Source organism: Eubalaena glacialis, chromosome 6, assembly GCF_028564815.1.
Source record: "Eubalaena glacialis isolate mEubGla1 chromosome 6, mEubGla1.1.hap2.+ XY, whole genome shotgun sequence".
In the NCBI taxonomy this organism is placed as follows: Eukaryota; Metazoa; Chordata; class Mammalia; order Artiodactyla; family Balaenidae; genus Eubalaena; species Eubalaena glacialis.
This window is the reverse complement of record NC_083721.1, coordinates 94,814,078-94,831,466: the sequence shown is the minus strand read 5'-3', so window position 1 is coordinate 94,831,466 and position 17,389 is coordinate 94,814,078. Positions and strand designations below refer to the sequence as shown.

The 17,389-nt window shown below is 34.4% G+C and overlaps 1 protein-coding gene across 1 annotated transcript in view; it reads right to left on the bottom strand.

Annotated features, from left to right (window-relative positions):
• SPATA16 (spermatogenesis associated 16) overlaps positions 1-17,389 on the bottom strand; it is a 232,567-nt gene that overhangs the window by 177,588 nt on the left and 37,590 nt on the right. The window contains exon 2 of the mRNA XM_061193423.1: positions 860-1,005. Within this exon, the coding sequence (XP_061049406.1) occupies positions 860-1,005 (146 nt within the window). The remainder of the gene's footprint in view (positions 1-859; positions 1,006-17,389) is intronic.

Sequence of the window (17,389 nt, the reverse complement as noted above, 5' to 3'; positions counted from 1 at the left end):
ATATTAGTTTTATTATTTGTATCCAAAAGAAGTCCAGGATGTGTGAGATCAGAAAATGAACAAGACTAAATATTTAGGTCAATCACTCTAAGCCAGGCAGGGAGGGGTAGAGGCGTCATAATTCTAAGAAAAGAGCTATTTGAAAGACATAACATAATCACTTTATCTTTGCTGTAGATTAAACTGAATATTACCCATGATAAGAGCAAGGCCTTTAGGAAACAGGACATTTTTATAGAAAAAAAAGATAGGGCTGGGTAATCCTGAGGATTCTAGGAAGCCACAAGCTAAGACAGAGTTCTGAAGAGGGATAGAAATATATAAAAGAAATCTTTAAGGACATAGATTAAAAAGTGTTTCACACCTTTGGACAGCTGTCACACTTACCCCTGCATAGCATCCTTTGAAGCAGCTATGCTATCTCCAAATAAGCAATAAGCTTTTGAGTCTTTACTCATGTTTCACAGTTGGGATTTCCTTCTACCATTCTCTGTATTTTGGGCAATTTTGGAAATCCTTCTCAACACTTACTTAACCTTATTCGTTCCCTCCTTTCTTCCTGCTGTAATTTGCTACTACAGTTATCTGCCTTTTTATTTTGTCTGGCTTTATGGATAATTATTTATGGTTCTCTTTCTTCCATTAGGTTTTGAGATGCCCTTTGTGATCTCTATGATTGCTTAGTTTAACATAAATCGAGTAGTAAAGAAATGTTTTTTGTTTTGTCTTTAAATTTAAATGGAATCTAAGTTAATCATAATAACATAATGATTAACATATGTTAATATGTTAACTCTCACATAATACCCACTGCTTGCACAGATAGTACTTATTTGTAGCTATTAACACTTCATTTTACCTGTGTGCATGATTCAGGGCAAGGTCAGGTTTCCTCATCCGTAGATAGCATGTAACAAGCTTTGTCTCAATGAAACTTGCCACACTTGCTACATCTTCAGCAGATGCTTCAAATGGTTTTCCCAGAGCTGCCCCTTTGCTGCAAAGCTTTAAAAAAATGCAGTGCTTTAAATTTTCTAATAATCTTGACATATAATTGATCTTTTAAACAAGCAAAACATATATATGTACATGTACTTTTTCCAAACTACAAGTCAAATATTAACATTTTGATTGGAAATTAAATAAATTGTTCCTGTTCACTATTAAGTGACTGTAATATCAGTAACATATTTTACTGTAAAATGCTTCCTGTGAAATATTTTTAAAGTATGATATATTTTAAAGGGGAGCCATTAGCTAAGAATGTCTGTTTTAAAAATAAAGCATACAATAAGCAAAGATATTAGCAGAAAACCAGGTATAAATCATATTAAATACCAGTGCTTTTATGAAAACCCAGCTGGGCAATGATCTAGCACACTATCAAGTTGATTTAATATAATAAGGGGTATCGGAAGTAAACTCGTAGGAGCCATTAACATGATCGGTGATTAATTTGTGTCTGAATCATATTCTCTAGGATGTTATTGAAAGAAAAGAAGTGAAAATTTATTAGAATTTATTGGCGGAGGCCACAGTATCTGAAAAACATGGCAGGAATGTGGAATTCTTAATAAAAATTCCAGGAAGTCAGTGGTTTCTGGGCACCACAGATAAACTGTAGAGGAAGAAAATAATTAATTTTGGGAGGAGAAGCCCAAACATTAAGAAGTGTCAATAATATGACAAGGATAGATCGGCACTTTTTTTTTTTCCCTCAGAGTTTTCTACTGTGTCTTAGAATCAAGGCTGATGGGGGAGGAGAAACTCCACCTCTGTTTAGTGACCTTATTCAGATTATCTGCTTCTTTGCTCTTTTCTATATCCTCTATGCTTTTCTTACCAGGGATAGTAATATTTGGAGTTAATATCTATTTATATATACCTTAGTGTAAAATTTCTTGTATTCTAAATCCTTTTTATTTAAATGATATTATTTAAACTAATTTTTCTGTTTTTAAATTTTTTTGGCTGCGTTGGGTCTTCGTTGCTGTGCACGGGCTTTCTCTAGTTGTGGCGCGTGGGCTTCGCATTGTGGTGGCTTCTCTTGTTGCAGAGCACGGGCTCTAGGCGTGTGGGCTTCAGTAGTTGCAGCACGCGAGCTCAGCTGTTGTGGCTCGTGGGCTCTAGAGCGCAGGCTCAGTAGCTGTTGCACATGGGCTTGGTTGCTCCGCGGCATGTAGGATCTTACCTGACCAGGGCTTGAACCTGTGTCCCCTGCATTGACAGGTGGATTCTTAACCACTATGCCACCAGGGAAGTCCCCTAATTTTTCTTTTATAGAGTAAGTTGAGGTTGCCTTGCAACCTCATTTACCTTAACATTGTTGTCAATTATTTTTTAAAGTGCAAATGGGTTGAGAATGACTATATTCTGTTCGAAAATATATTTCTCTTCTTAATTTATCCAACAACTGTGAGCTGAAGGAGAATCTAGATGTTTAACATCCCTAGTTTGAATTGGTAGTTACCTGGTGCTACTATCTTTTGCCTGGATATCCTGTCAAGTCTGAGAATTCATATCATTTTTAAAAGTCTTTTCCAATTTGATGGGAGAAATTTGTTACTATAATACATACTTTCAGTCAATATATAGTTATTGAGTAATTACTAGTAATTGTCAGACAAAAATTACTGCCCTTACATTTTAATTTGCATTAGATAGGTCTTTTAAATAAATTTTGGCTATTTTTAATTCCATGTAAATTCCTGTTTTCTATTCCTTGCCTATTTCCATAATCTTTTTCTTACTAATTATAAGAGCTCTTTAGATATGTAATCTATTATTCCTTTTCCTGAACAACTATATGCACACAATCAAATGTAAAAGTTTTTCCCCTCAAATTATCCTTTAGAAAAGAATCAAATTCTATTCATGTTCTTATAAGGGCCCTCAGAGTACAGTTCTCAATTATTTGGGGGGAAAAAAAGCAAAGACTCTTGTGGAAGATACAAAGTAAATGACCTCAGTCAATGTTGTCTGGTTGCTTTATAAAGATTACCTGATAAAATTGATAATAAAAGAGACAAAGCATTTAACACTGATTTAGTAACTATTCCTGAGAGTCTGACCTCACGAATGTCAATATAGTTGGAAACAGACCTTAAAATATCATTTAAGAGAAAGTGTTATAGTTTGAACATGACGGCTTGAGACCGCACCTCTCCTCTGATCCTGTAGGGCCAATCTGATCCTGTAGGACCCAGAGATACCTAAAGCAACAGTTTTTCAGGGGGAAAATAAAAAGGTTTTTTGATGACATAGCTCTTCATAAAGCCCAAATCAGTAGAAAACAAAATGAGTAGAAATTACGTAGTTTTATTTGCCAGCATATCATCATATTAAAATTCTAGAACCTCTTGATTAATTTTATCCTCTAAATTAAATCAGCATTTTTTTCAAGTCTTAAATGCTCACATCTCATGGATTTTTCACATAAAATCTTAAAGAAACAAAAGAGAAACAAACAAGCCCCACATTGCATGTGTCCTTTGCCCCTTCCTCCTTTGTGTCCCTCTCTGTTGCGGTGGAGCAGGCATGTCTCCTTTCTCAGGCACACTTTTTGTGGGATGAATGTGTGGGCCATTCAGGGAGTAGCGTCTACAAGGACACTCAGATCCTACGTGGTAAGAGGAAGCTGACCTTCAGATTAAATAATATTAAAGACTTGGTCTATGAACATTGAGGTAAAGTGAAGAATAAATGCCTGATCTAATGTCTGCAATATTCTCTACTTCTGTGAGATTCAAGGCCAGAAAAGGAATAAAATGATCAATCTTAACACACTAAAGAGTATACTTTATTTATGAAGCCAAACTATAAGACAGCAAGGAGAGACAGGGATAATTTTTCAGTTCACATTAAAATGGGAAAACAGGCAGCCTGCTGGGTAAGCTTATGTATATTTGTGGTGATCTTGGTTTATCAGTCAAGTACTCTAAGATAGAGTACTTTCTGATTTTATCAAAGGTTGCTTTATTTGTTTGCCAAAGTGGGGCATCTTTGAAATAAGCTTTGCAAATTGTTATAAATATGTTGAAGTTAAAGGTAGAATTATAGTAAATATAGACAAAGTACTGGTGTCAGGATTATAAAGAACATTCCATATATTTTGCTGAATTTTAAAATTTTCATGCAGACATTTGTAGAGACTGAGAAGTTAATTCTGTAGAAGATGAAGAACTTTAATGTGAGATGTATTTGTTTGAATGTAGGAAGGGTGACTTAGTTCAAATTATAGTTGTCTAAAGCTATACACTTTACATTTTTGGTGAAATAACTCATGGAGATAAGGCAATAAGAACTTTTAAACTACCTGATATAGTATATCAGTGAGAAGACTGAATTAGGAAACAAAATTATGTGTTAGTTTTTTGTTTTGAAAAGAAACCTAAAATATTTTTGAATGAAGCATGGACAAGTTAAAAGCATAATATTTAAGGGAAAATGCAGTGAAGACTCTTATGTGTATTGTTGTTGTTTTCATAAGGAGGTAGATTAAAATGAAATTTCAGTAGTAAATTAGAATCACAAGCTCAAATTTTAATTAAAAAATACATATTTTACAAAATATATTTGATAGTTTTCTGAAAACAGGATGGCAATACTTCAGAGTTATAAAATCTTTTTCTAAGGTATCTCAAAGTTCTTTTAAGAAATAAATATCAAACCTATTTTCAGAAACTGTGGCAAAAAGGAATTTCAAGTTTTGTTTAAAAACACAGATAAAAATAATATAAAGCCCAATAATAGCAGAAATAACCAAGATTAAATATTATATTATGGGTCCCATTCTTAAAAATACAGCCACACATTTTTCTTTAATTAGTATCATTATTAATAAGATTGATATTGCTAATAGATTCTCCCTTATTAGAATATTGTATGATGAGTGTTTGCCCACCATATTCCTGGGACATAATTTTAAGTGATCCCTGAAGGTCTAGGAGAGAACAATAAATCTTGAAAAATGTGGCATTTTTTGAGTTATCAATTAGCTACAAATAAGAGTATATATCATTCATCCAATCAGAAATTGTTAAGGTTTTTATATTGCTTTGGAAATTATAAAAAAATCTAAAGATGGAGAGTAAGTTACCCATAACCCTATCACCATGTATAATTGCCATTAATTTTTTACATATTTCCTAACATCCTCTTCATGTTTTTATAATAAATTATGTATTGTATATAATCTTTGCATTTCTTTTTCATATGATCTGCTTCTTTTTATGTTTTCAATTAAAATCTAAAATGTATTAAAATATACTCATGTTATAATTATAGTTGGATATTTCAATATCCCACTCTCAGCAAATGATAGAAATACTAGAAAGAAAATCAGCAAAGATCATAAAGATCTGAGCAACACAGTCAACCAATGGTAATTGACATATATGTAAAACACTCCACCTAACAACAGCAGAATACATATTTTTCTCAAGCACCCATGGAAAAGTCACCGATATAGAGTATATCATGGGCAATAAAGTAAACATCAACAAATTGAAAAATACTGAAATTCAGAGTATATTCTCTACCATAATGGAATCAAAACTCAACAGTTAAGAAAAAGACTCCAATTTGAAAGTGGGCAAAGACATGAACAGATTTTTCACTGAAGAGGACATGCAGATGGCACATAAGCTCATAAAAAGATGTTCGACATGTTTATTGTTTGACATCATTAGTCATCAGAGAAATGTAAATTAAAACTACAATGAGGTATCACCACATACCTATTAGAATGGTTAAAATAAAAAATAGTGACAACACCAAAATCTGAGAATGGTGAGGAGTTGGATCACTCACACATTGCTGATAGGAATGTAAAATGGTACAGCCAGTGGAGAAAACAATATGGCAGGTGCTTAAAAAACTAAACATGCAACTACTGTACAACTCAACAAGTGCACGTTAGGCACTTATCCCAGAGAAATGAAGACTTATGTTCACACAGAAATCCATACATGAATGTTTATAGCAAGTTAATTCATAATAGCCCCAAATTGGAAGCAATCTAGATGTCCTTCAATGGTGAATGATTAAACAAGTGGTGGTACAGCTATACTGTAAAGTATTGTTCATCTATAAGAAGGAATAAGTGAGTGATAATGCACAACTTAAATGAATCTCTAGGGCATTATGCTGAGTGAAAAAAAACCCATCCCTAAAGGTTATATACTGTATGATTACATGACAAAATTATAGGAATAGAGAAGAGATTAGTGATTGTATGGGGTTAGGGATGGAATTGGTGTTGTGGTTATAAAAGGACAACAGGAAGGAATCCTTGTGGTGATAGAACTGTAAACTGTAAGGTATTTTGACTTTGGTGGGTAGATACACAGAAGTAAAGACACACACACACACACACACGAGTACAAGTAAAGTTGGAGAAATTTTAAGATTGGTGGAATGCCTGAATCTTAATATTTTGGTGATGGTACTAGTCTTGCAAGAGCTTACCAGTGGGAGAAAACTGCATAAAGAGTACATGGGATCTCTCTGCATTATTTCCTACAACCGCATAAGAATCTACAGTTATCTCAAAGTAAAGTTTAATTAAAAAATAATCATGTTAAGGTTTAAGTGTCTTTCATTTTATCCCCCTCCTTTTGTTTTAGCACAATTATTATCATGTTTAACTGAGATTTGGGATGAGAAGATTAATCATATCTGAGGGAAATAATTTTCTTGGTTTTTTTCTTGTCAAATTATAGACTGATTTTTATAATGAAGGGTAATAATTCATAATGAAGTTTGCTCTGAAATTTTATTTGGCAGCCATTGTGAAAGAATGCATCAGTTTCTCCACATTCTCATTATTGTGGTCTCTTATTTAAGGACATTTGCCATGAGATGAGGGTTGTACTTAGTGATATTCACAGGGAGAAGGTGGCAGGTCCTTTTGTATTATGACTTCATTATTTATTTTTTCGTAAACATCTTTCAGTTTGCGAGCCCCACTTCCAAGTAATTTTTCAAAGAGGGGTTATGTGGATGGTAACTTCTCTGAGCTCATGCATAACTGAGAATGTATTTTTGCTGACTTTATATATGTAAAGGAATGTGGCTGAGTGTATGTTTCTTGAGACATAACCGTTTCTCTGTAAATGCATAGTTCTCCATTTATGTTCTCATATTTAGCATGCAGAGGAGGAAAAAAGTAATACTTTTTTGGATTAAACTAGACATAATTTAAAAGAACTTCCTGTGTTGAAATTTCTTTGTTTTCCCCAAGCATGTGATATATTTTTCAATAATTCAAAATTATTGCTACCATGAATCCAGATGTGTTCTATTTTCATCTGTTTTGCCTGGAAAGAGGTAAGGTCTTTGTGTTTCCATACCCAGGTTTTGTTTTTTGTTTTTTTTTTTAACTTAGAAAAGTTTTCTTCACTTACATCTTTGATTATTGTTCCCATCCCAACTGCCATGTTTTCTTTCTTAAGAAAGTAATTAAGTTGCATTTCCATCTCTGTTCTTCATGTCTATTAGGCTTTCTGATTTATTTCACCACTGCATTCTGGGAGAGTGTCTCAAGATTGTCTACTAAATTATTGGCTTTATTTCCCAATATTAACTCTACTATTAACTCTACTTCTTTTTATAATGATGATAATTGCAAACATTTAAATAGTGCTTATTGTGTTACAAGCAGTGTTCTAAGAGCGCTCCATCTATTACCTCATTTGATAATCACTGTTTTCATGCCCATTGTCTTAGTCAGTTCAGGTTGCTATAACAAAATACCATAGACTGGGTGGCTTAAAAAATAAACATTTACTTCTCACAGTTCTGGAGACATGGAAGTCCAAGATCAGGGTGCAGTGTGGTCCACTTCTGGTGAGGGCGCTCTTTCAGGTTGCAGACTGTCGACTTCTCATGGTAACCTCCCATGGCAGAAAGAGGACCAGAGAGCTCAGTTGGGTCTCTTTTATAAGGGAACAAATTCTCTTCATGAGGGCTTCACCTTCAAGACCTAATCACCTCCCAAAGGCCCCACCTCCAAATACCATCACATATACGATTAAGTTTCAACATATGAATTTGGGGGGGACAAGCATTCAGTGCATAGCACTCATTACTCATTTTACAGATGAGGAAACTGAAGTTTAGAGAGTTATGTAGTCATCTCAGGCTACACAGTAATTTGGATTCATACCTAGACGTCTGGCCCTAGAGTCTGCGTGTTTAATCCCTACACCAGTGCTACAGTGTCACTTCCTGAGCTACTGATCCATGATGAGATAAGCACAGAAACAGAGTAAGCATTTAGAAACTTTCATAGTAGTTTGATAGAGAAATATTATATTTGTTGAATTATAATAAAAATTAGCTTTTGTATTTTTATGTCATATTTTTACTTCATTTTTTTTCTAGTAATTTATTTTTACTCTGTTTAATAAAGTTATCATACCACAACAGATTGGGACAAAGCCAACACCAAAGAGAACTGGTTCTTTAACAGATAATGAAAAGAACTGTACTAAACTGTTAGAAATTTAGATAATTAAGAAATTATAAAGAGAAAAAAATTCACAATGCTATTATTAAAAAATGACCACTGTTAGATGTTGGTGTGGATATATCTATATTAGCTAGTTTTCTGTCTATCTATCATCTCTCTGTCATCTATCTATGTCTTTCTCCTTCCATTTACGAAATGATATTATTCATTATCCATACTATTATGTTTCTTTCTTTGACTGTATCTTGGACATTAATAAATATAGATTTATACCATTTTTTAAATGGCTGCATAATTTTACCAGATCCCCATTTAATGTTTTTTCCTAGTGAGAAATTTCTCCAGTGACACTGAAAGTTCTTAATGTCATAAATAAGGTACATTGAACAGCCTTGTATATACATCTTTGCCTACACGTTTGATCATTTCTAAATTTTCATATTCTATCTGTTATAATGTACTCTCACATATCAGAATTGCTGAGTCAGGCATATATATTAGAACCCAAAAAACATATTTTAGAAAATATACATCATGAAAGTGGTCTCCAGAAAAGTTTTACACTTTTACCAACAAGGTATTTAAGTTCTTATTTTCCTATATCCTCACGCACACTACGTATTAGCAATGTTTTAATCTATTTATTCTTTGCTAATCAGATGAGTAACAAAGGCACCTCACCTTAATTTGATTACTAAATCAACCGCACATGTTTATTGGCCATGTGTATGTATATACTGTTCATGAATTTTATTCATTTTAAAATTGGGCTGTTCTAATTCATATTGATTTATTTTCACTTAGTAAATATATAGTTAGATTTTTTCCCCAAATATATAATCTATTTTGAGTTATGTTCATCACATTTTGGTGTCAGGCTTATGCTAGCTATATAAAACAAATTGGAAAGATCCCCATCTTTTCAATACTCTGGAACACTTGGAAATAGTTTAAAAAAATTTCAGCCCAGCTCATTTCACCTCTTTTTTTTTCTTATTTGATTATCGTACTGTGTAGGTTTTCAGTGTTTTGTATCAATTTTGTTAATTTATATTTTCCTAGAAAATTACCAGTTTCATTCAGACTCTAAAATCTGTCATTACAGTGAAGAACATTACATTCTTAGAACATTTTAAATGCCTGTTGTACCAGTGGTGTCATTCCCCTTTTCACTCTCAGTACTATATAGTTTTGTTTTCTCTGTTTGTTTCTTAATTAGAATAGCAGAGGTTTGATTATTTTGTTTTTTTAAAAGCAACACAATCTTAGATTAATTTATTAATTCTCCTATTCTGCTTCCTAATTCATTGATTTTGGTTTTTATGTTGGCTTTGTTATTTTTTTTCCCCTCCTTCTTTCCTAAGTGTTTTTGGGTTTTTGCTTTGTTTCTCTGTAATTTTTTTTTTAAACTAGTATCTTTAGTTAATACTTAATTCATTTATTTTAGTTTTTCTTTTTTTTTTTAACATCTTTATTGGAGTATAATTGCTTTACAATGTTGTGTTAGTTTCTGCTGTATAACAAAGTGAATCAGCTATACGTATACATATATCCCCATATCCCCTCCCTCTTGTGTCTCCCTCCCACCCTCCCTATCCCACCCCTCTAGGTGTTCACAAAGCACCCAGCGGATCTCCCTGTGCTATGTGGCTGCTTTCCACTACCTATCTATTTCACATTTCGAAGTGTATATATTCCATGCCACTCTCTCACTTCATCCCAGCTTACACTTCCCCCTCCCCGTGTCCTCAAGTCCATTCTCTATGTCTGCGTCTTTATTCCTGTCCTGCCCCTAGATTTTTCAGAATCATTTTTTTTTAATTTAGATTCCATATATATGTGTTAGCATACAGTATTTGGTTTTCTCTTTCTGACTTCCTTCACTCTGTATGACTGACTCTAGATCCATCCACCTCACTACAAGTAATTCAATTTCGTTGCTTTTTCTGGCTGAGTAATATTGTATTATTGTATATTGTATATATGTGCCATATATTGTATATATGTGCCATATCTTCTTTATCCGTTCATCTCTGGATGGACACTTAGGTTGCTTCCTTGTCCTGGCTATTGTAAATAGAGCTGCAGTGAACATTGTGGTACATGACTCTTTTTGAATTATGGTTATCTCAGGGTATAGGCCCAGTAGTGGGATTGCTGGGTCGTATGGTAGTTCTATTTTTAGTTTTTTAAGGAACCTCCATACTGTTCTCCATAGTGGCTGTATCCATTTACATTCCCACCAACAGTGCAAGAGGGTTCCCTTTTCTCCACACCCTCTCCAGCATTTATTGTTTGTAGATTTTTTGATGATGGCCATTCTGACTGGTGTGAGATGATACCTCATTGTAGTTTTGATTTGCTTTTCTCTAATGATTAGTGATGTTGAGCATCCTTTCATGTGTTTGTTGGCAATCTGTATATCTTCTTTGGAGAAATGTCTATTTAGATCTTCTGGCCATTTTTGGATTGGGTTGTTTGTTTTTTCAATATTGAGCTGCATGAGCTGCTTGTAAATTATGGACATTAATCCATTATCAGTTGCTTCATTTGCAAATATTTTCTTCCATTTTGAGGGTTGTCTTTTCGTCTTGTTTATGTTTTCCTTTGCTGTGCCAAAGCTTTTAAGTTTCATTAGGTCCCATTTGTTTATTTGTGTTTTTATTTCCATTTCTCTAGGAGGTGGGTCAAAAAGGATCTTGCTGTGATTTATGTCATAGAGTGTTCTGCCTATGCTTTCCTCTAAGAGTTTTATAGTGTCTGGCCTTACATTTAGGTCCTTAATCCATTTTGAGTTTATCTTTGTGTATGGTGTTACAGAGTGTTCTAATTTCATTCTTTTACTTGTAGTTGTCCAGTTTTCCCAGCACCACTTATTGAAGAGGCTGTCTTTTTTCCATTGTATACTCTTGCCTCCTTTATCAAAGATAAGGTGACCATATGTGTGTGGGTTTGTCTCTGGGCTTTCTTTCCTGTTCCACTGATCTATATGTCTGTTTTTCTGCCAGTACCATACTGTCTTGATTACTGTAGCTTTGTAGTATAGTCTGAAGTCCAGGAGCCTGATTCCTCCAGCTCCATTTTTCATTCCCAAGATTGCTTTGGCTATTTGGGGTCTTTTGTGTTTCCATACAAATTGTGAAATTTTTTGTGCTAGTTCTGTGAAAAGTGCCAGTGGTAGTTTGATAGGGATTGTATTGAATCTGTAGATTGCTTTGGGTAGTATAGTCATTTTCACAATGTTGATTCTTCCAATCCAAGGACATGGTATATCTCCATCTGTTTGTATCATCTTTAATTTCTTTCATCAGTGTCTTATAGTTTTCTGCATACAGGTCTTTTGTCTCCATGGGTAGGTTTATTCCTAGGTATTTTCTTTTTGTTGCAATGGTAAATGGGAGTGTTTCCTTAATTTCTCTTTCAGATTTTTCATCATTAGTGTATAGGAATGCAAGAGATTTCTGTGCATTAATTTTGTATCCTTCGACTTTACCAAATTCATTGATTAGCTCTCATAGTTTTCTGGTAGCATCTTTAGGATTCTCTATGTATAGTATCATGTCATCTGCAAACAGTGACAGTTTTACTTCTACTTTTCCGATTTGGATTCCTTTTTTTTTCTCTGATTGCTGTGGCTAAAACTTCCAATACTATGTTGAATAATAGTGGTGAGAGTGGACAACCTTGTCTTGTTCCTGATCTTAGAGGAAATGGTTTCAGTGTTTCACCATTGAGAACGATGTTGGCTGTGGGTTTGTTATATATGGCCTTTATTATGTTGAGGTAAGTTCCCTCTATGCCTGCTTTCTGGAGGGTTTTTATCATAAATGGGTGTTGAATTTTGTTGAAAGCTTTTTCTGCATCTATTGAGATGATCATATGGTTTTTCTTCTTCAGTTTGTTAATATGGTTTATCACATTGATTGACTTGTGTATATTGAAGAATCCTTGCATTCCTGTGATAAACCCCACTTGATCATGGTGTATGTTCCTTTTAATGTGCTGTTGGATTCTGTTTGCTAGTATTTTGTTGAGGATTTTTGCATGTATGTTCATCAGTGATATTGGCCTGTAGTTTTCTTTCTTTGTGACATCTTTGTCTGGTATTGGTGTCAGTGTGATGGTGGCCTTGTAGAATGAGTTTGGGAGTGTTCCTCCCTCTGCTATATTTTAGAAGAGTTTGCAAAGGAGAGGTGTTAGCTCTTCTCTAAATGTTTGATAGAATTCACCTGTGAAGCCATCTGGTCCTGGGCTTTTATTTTAGTTTTTCTTATATAGAAGTGTGTTGTGTGCTTGTGTGCTTTACTCAGGAAAAGAATTCATAGCTTTTACTTCCATCTTTTTTGCCAGTAACTCTTTAAGAAAGTGTGGGCTTCTTATTATTCTTTAAAATGTTACCACCTGCTTTTCTTAGTTGCTTGTAAGACTAGACCTTTTTTTGCATATTTGTTAGTCATTTATATTTCATTATTTATAGATTATCTGCTCAGATCCTTTACCATTTGTCTTTTATGCTCTTACTCTTTTTCTTGTTAATTTCTATGAGATCAGTCATGGATGCCTGGTGTTTTGGCATGTTCTGCATTTCTTTCCCCATCCTAGCACTGAATTCTAAAGATGTTCCCTTGAATCAAAATAGAAAAGATAATTTGTAAAGGCAGTATACATTTGTTATTTTGAAACAGTGAGATTAGGTAATTGAAGAAAATAAAGAAATTATAAAGAAATCAAAAATTAAATTGCAGCATAATTTTAAACTAGAAGCAATAAGAATCAATAAGTGATAGTATCAAATCGGAAATACAGAGGACAATCTCTAAAACAGGGAAGATATTAAAGACTAATATTAAAGACTAATATCTTTAAAGGTATTAAAGATATTAAAGACTCCATGAATTACTCATGAATTTTTTAAATTTCTAAGACATTTTCATGTATATAATTACATCTAACTTTTTAGTATCTCCACAAAGTAGATAAAACAAATTTTCCCATTTGACAGGTATTAAAACCTATGGGTGAAGAAAGTCAACTGCATGGTGATGGATGGATAGATTTGTGCTGGTGACCACTTTGTAGTATACAGATGTTGAATTATAATGATAACCTCCTGAAACTTATATAATTTTTTTAAAACAGAAAAAAAAACTTATGCTAAGAGAAGTCTAGTGATTTTCCCAGTTAACAGGGGCTAAAACTGATTTTTTTTTTTTTAAATGGAAAGTCCTCTTTCCTCCACATCAGGCTCATTGTCCTAAATTATTCTGTTCCTGAATTTTTTTTTTTTTTTTTAATCTTAGTACCTAACGCCTCTGTTGGACATTCAGTAGAACTGCTCATGAAAACTTCCAGTGGTTTTCTCTTGGAAAACATGACTTCAGTATTCCACCTGAGTTTAATGCTTCCTTTTTTTTTTTTTTTCACCATGTAGAATCTTTCTTAAGGTCTGACTGCACAGGAGCCTGGTCCAAGCCAAATGTTTACTAGAGACTGGGTTGGTAGCTTCTTCTTGGTTCTCCTTGCAGCTCACCTTGGTACTGTTAGAACCTACATATAGAACTTTCTTTGCTGGCAGAATTGTAAGGAGAAAAACCCAAAAACCAAAGAAACTTCAACCTCCGGAGTTCACTGCTCTTTCTTTCACCACCTCTTCTTCTCATTAACTTCATATCTCAAGGTGAAATAAACCATTACTTGTCCATTTCCATTTCCTAAATGTTGAAGGGATTAACATTTATGCATAGATACAAAAAGAGAGTACTAATACTGGAATTAGGGGATGAAATAGCACTTCGAGCCCCAGAAATGAGTCCTTGAACATGAGTCTCTGAGTTGGGCATGCAGTAGATATAGGTGATAATCTACTTTTCATCATCTGTTCTTCCTTGAGGGTTTGTTTTTTGGACATTCTACCTGGTGTCTGGCAGGCCTTTGCGATGATCCTACTTTTTAGAAATTTCTTCCTGTGGGTTACTGCAAATAGAGGGATGGGCTTTAGGCACAATGGCTAACCACCATCCTATCCTGCAAATTTTTCAATGGGATCTTTACAATCCCTTTTTAGATACCAAACTAAATGTTCACACTGCAATGGTCTCATAACTAATAGTTTTCAATTTTAATAAATATCTTTTTATGCTCCCTTAACAGAGTGGAAAGAATATCTACACCATAGAATAACACCCATTGGTTTTAAATTTTCTCTCATCTTGTTACATGAAAGAGGAAAGAATCAGAGAGCTCATCCCTTGTAACTTTCCACATGGTGCCACGTAGATCTACTAAAGTGTCTCCCTGGGAGAGACAGAGTATGTGGAGCTAAGAGACACAGAGAATTATGTTCACACATCAGTGGACTTAAAAGTACCATCAGGGTTTCAGGAGCAATGCTTTTCAGCCAAGTAGGCCATGATGTGACCACTATTAAATTTATAGCAGAATTGGAGAAATGAGGTTGCTCTCTGGGTGACACACTGTTGAATGACAGTAAAAAGTAATTAATCACTCCTACTCCTATTTGTTAAAATAGCTATGCTTCAATCTTTTTTTTTTTTTTTTTCCCTTACAGGTAGCCTTGAAATAGAGGCGTGGCCATAGTGAGTTCATTCCACTGTGTTTCACCTTGATCTGACCAGCCAGTAATTTGCTTATGCTCTGAAGCATGTAAATGATACACATTAACCTTCAGTTTTTTTTTTTTTCAGGGATACCCCTAAACTCTAGCTATCTGATGTGTAAAGCAGATTAGAAACATGGTGGGAGTGAGATGAATTAATACAATAAATCTTCCTTCCTTCTTGTCTCTGCATTTCAGCTCATAAAGGTAGTGATTTTAAAATGAAAATAATGTTAATAGTGTGCTTGTTTCAAGGTATTTATATTATAAAGTAAATATATTATCACTTACAAACTCAGCTCTTGTACAATAATTATAATAGCTAGCATCTATTGAGTGCTGGCTGTGTGTTTGGCATTGTGCTAAGCTCTTCATATATAGTATTCCATTAGATATTATCTTTTATAGATGGTATCCTATTAAATATTATTACTCCCAATTTTCAGGTGAGGAAATTGGGTTGAAGAGAGGGTACTAACTTATCAGACAGTAAGTTCTAAAGCTATGATTCAAATCCAGATCTGCTGTCTCACCTAGATCCTGTTTTTTTTAGATAGTGTGTTCCTCAGCTGGCTGTTAATGTGAGTCACAGTCAAATCCTAGAAGGACAAATGTGAATCCCAACAGTTATCGTTAATGCTGGTTTCTTATTTATGACTACTTCTTTCATATTCATACATGCAGTGATTATTTATGACTACTTCTTTCATATTCGACATGCAGTGAGACAGATTATATAGTAGTCTAGTGAGATATAGATATCTGTGAATGTATGTATGTATGTATGTATCTATCTATCTATCTATCCATAGCTCGCTGGACTACCATTAAGGAATTGGTAGGACAGGTAGGATAGTCAGGAAAAGAGAGAGATAGATCAATATTTGTTGAGCAACCAGGTAAGGCACTTTTACATACAAGAATCACTTAATTCCTACAATCACCCATTTTATAGACAGAGGGATGACTAGAAGCAGAGGAGTCTAGAACGTGTAGACATGGAGAGAAGAAGGATTAGATGATGCACAAAAATGAGAAAAAGAAGAGAGAATGGAGGTGCTCTGGGGAGAAAAAGAGCACAGTTCTTGTCAAGAACACAGGGTCTTTGCCTGGGGTCCAGGGATGAAGGACTCGCTGGTAGCAGCCTGCTGGGCCAAAGTTTGTCATGTCAGAATGACTAGTTCCTTAGGCAGGAGAGTTTTTGATGTACTTCTTCATCCCCTTTGCTGAATAGCAGTAAAACTAAAATTAATATTTTGAGGACATTTGATAATAATTGGGGTTTCTGTGGAATCCTTGGTCTTAATATATTAAACTGCAGATGTATTTCTTTTAAAATTTATATTCATGTCAATTAAATGTTTTTCATTACTTCATTTTGTTTAAGTGGGGAAAGCTGAGCTGTCTGGGAGGGTATATTTTCTTTAAAACTGTTGGGATAACCGTACTAAGAGAAGTAAGATACCAAAAAATTTTATGCTTTTGACAGGACATCATTTTCAAAAACTTAAGAATAAAGGGAATTAATAAAACAATGATCCACAAATTCAGTGCCCTGTGATACATCACTTGATTTCATTACCGTGTTCTCTTTTAGCTATTATGGACATTTATAGCAGTATTAATTATTTTGGAGCAAACTCCTATGGAGCACTATATAATTCAGCAATTGCCATGAAAACACCATAGAACAAACTGCCCCTAAGCTCACTGGCATACAACAATATGCAGTTATTTTTTGTCCACACATCTGCAGGTTGGCTAAGGTTGGCCAGTCTAGGCTGTGTTCAGCTAGGCTTGGCTCTAAGATGGTAGTTAACTCTAGGTTAACTAGGGCTTATAACAGCAGCTATCTGAGACATGATCTTCTCATGGAAAAGCCAGGAGTAGAAGAGAGTAAGACAACTGGATAAGCACATTTAAGGCCTCAATCATTTCAGATCCACTCCCATCCCATTGGCCAAAGCAAGTCACACGGCCAAGCCCCATGTCAAGGGCTGAGACTGTGGTGGGATGTGGATGAATAATGCTATGACTGGGTGGGGGTGGGAGAGAAGAATTGGAACCAATAGTTTAATCTACTACAAGGAGAGAAATAGATTTCTTTCTCTAAATTCTAAATTATTTTTTCAAATTCCTCATCCATTCACCCTCATGTGAAGGTGTGCCACGTGGGTTATGATACAAGATAAAAGTCTGGGTCTCTACTACCACTGGTTTTTTTCCTTTTCTTTCAGTACCACAGGTTCCTTCAGGACAGAAACAGTTCTGAAATTGTATGTTCCACAGAAGGTTAAGGA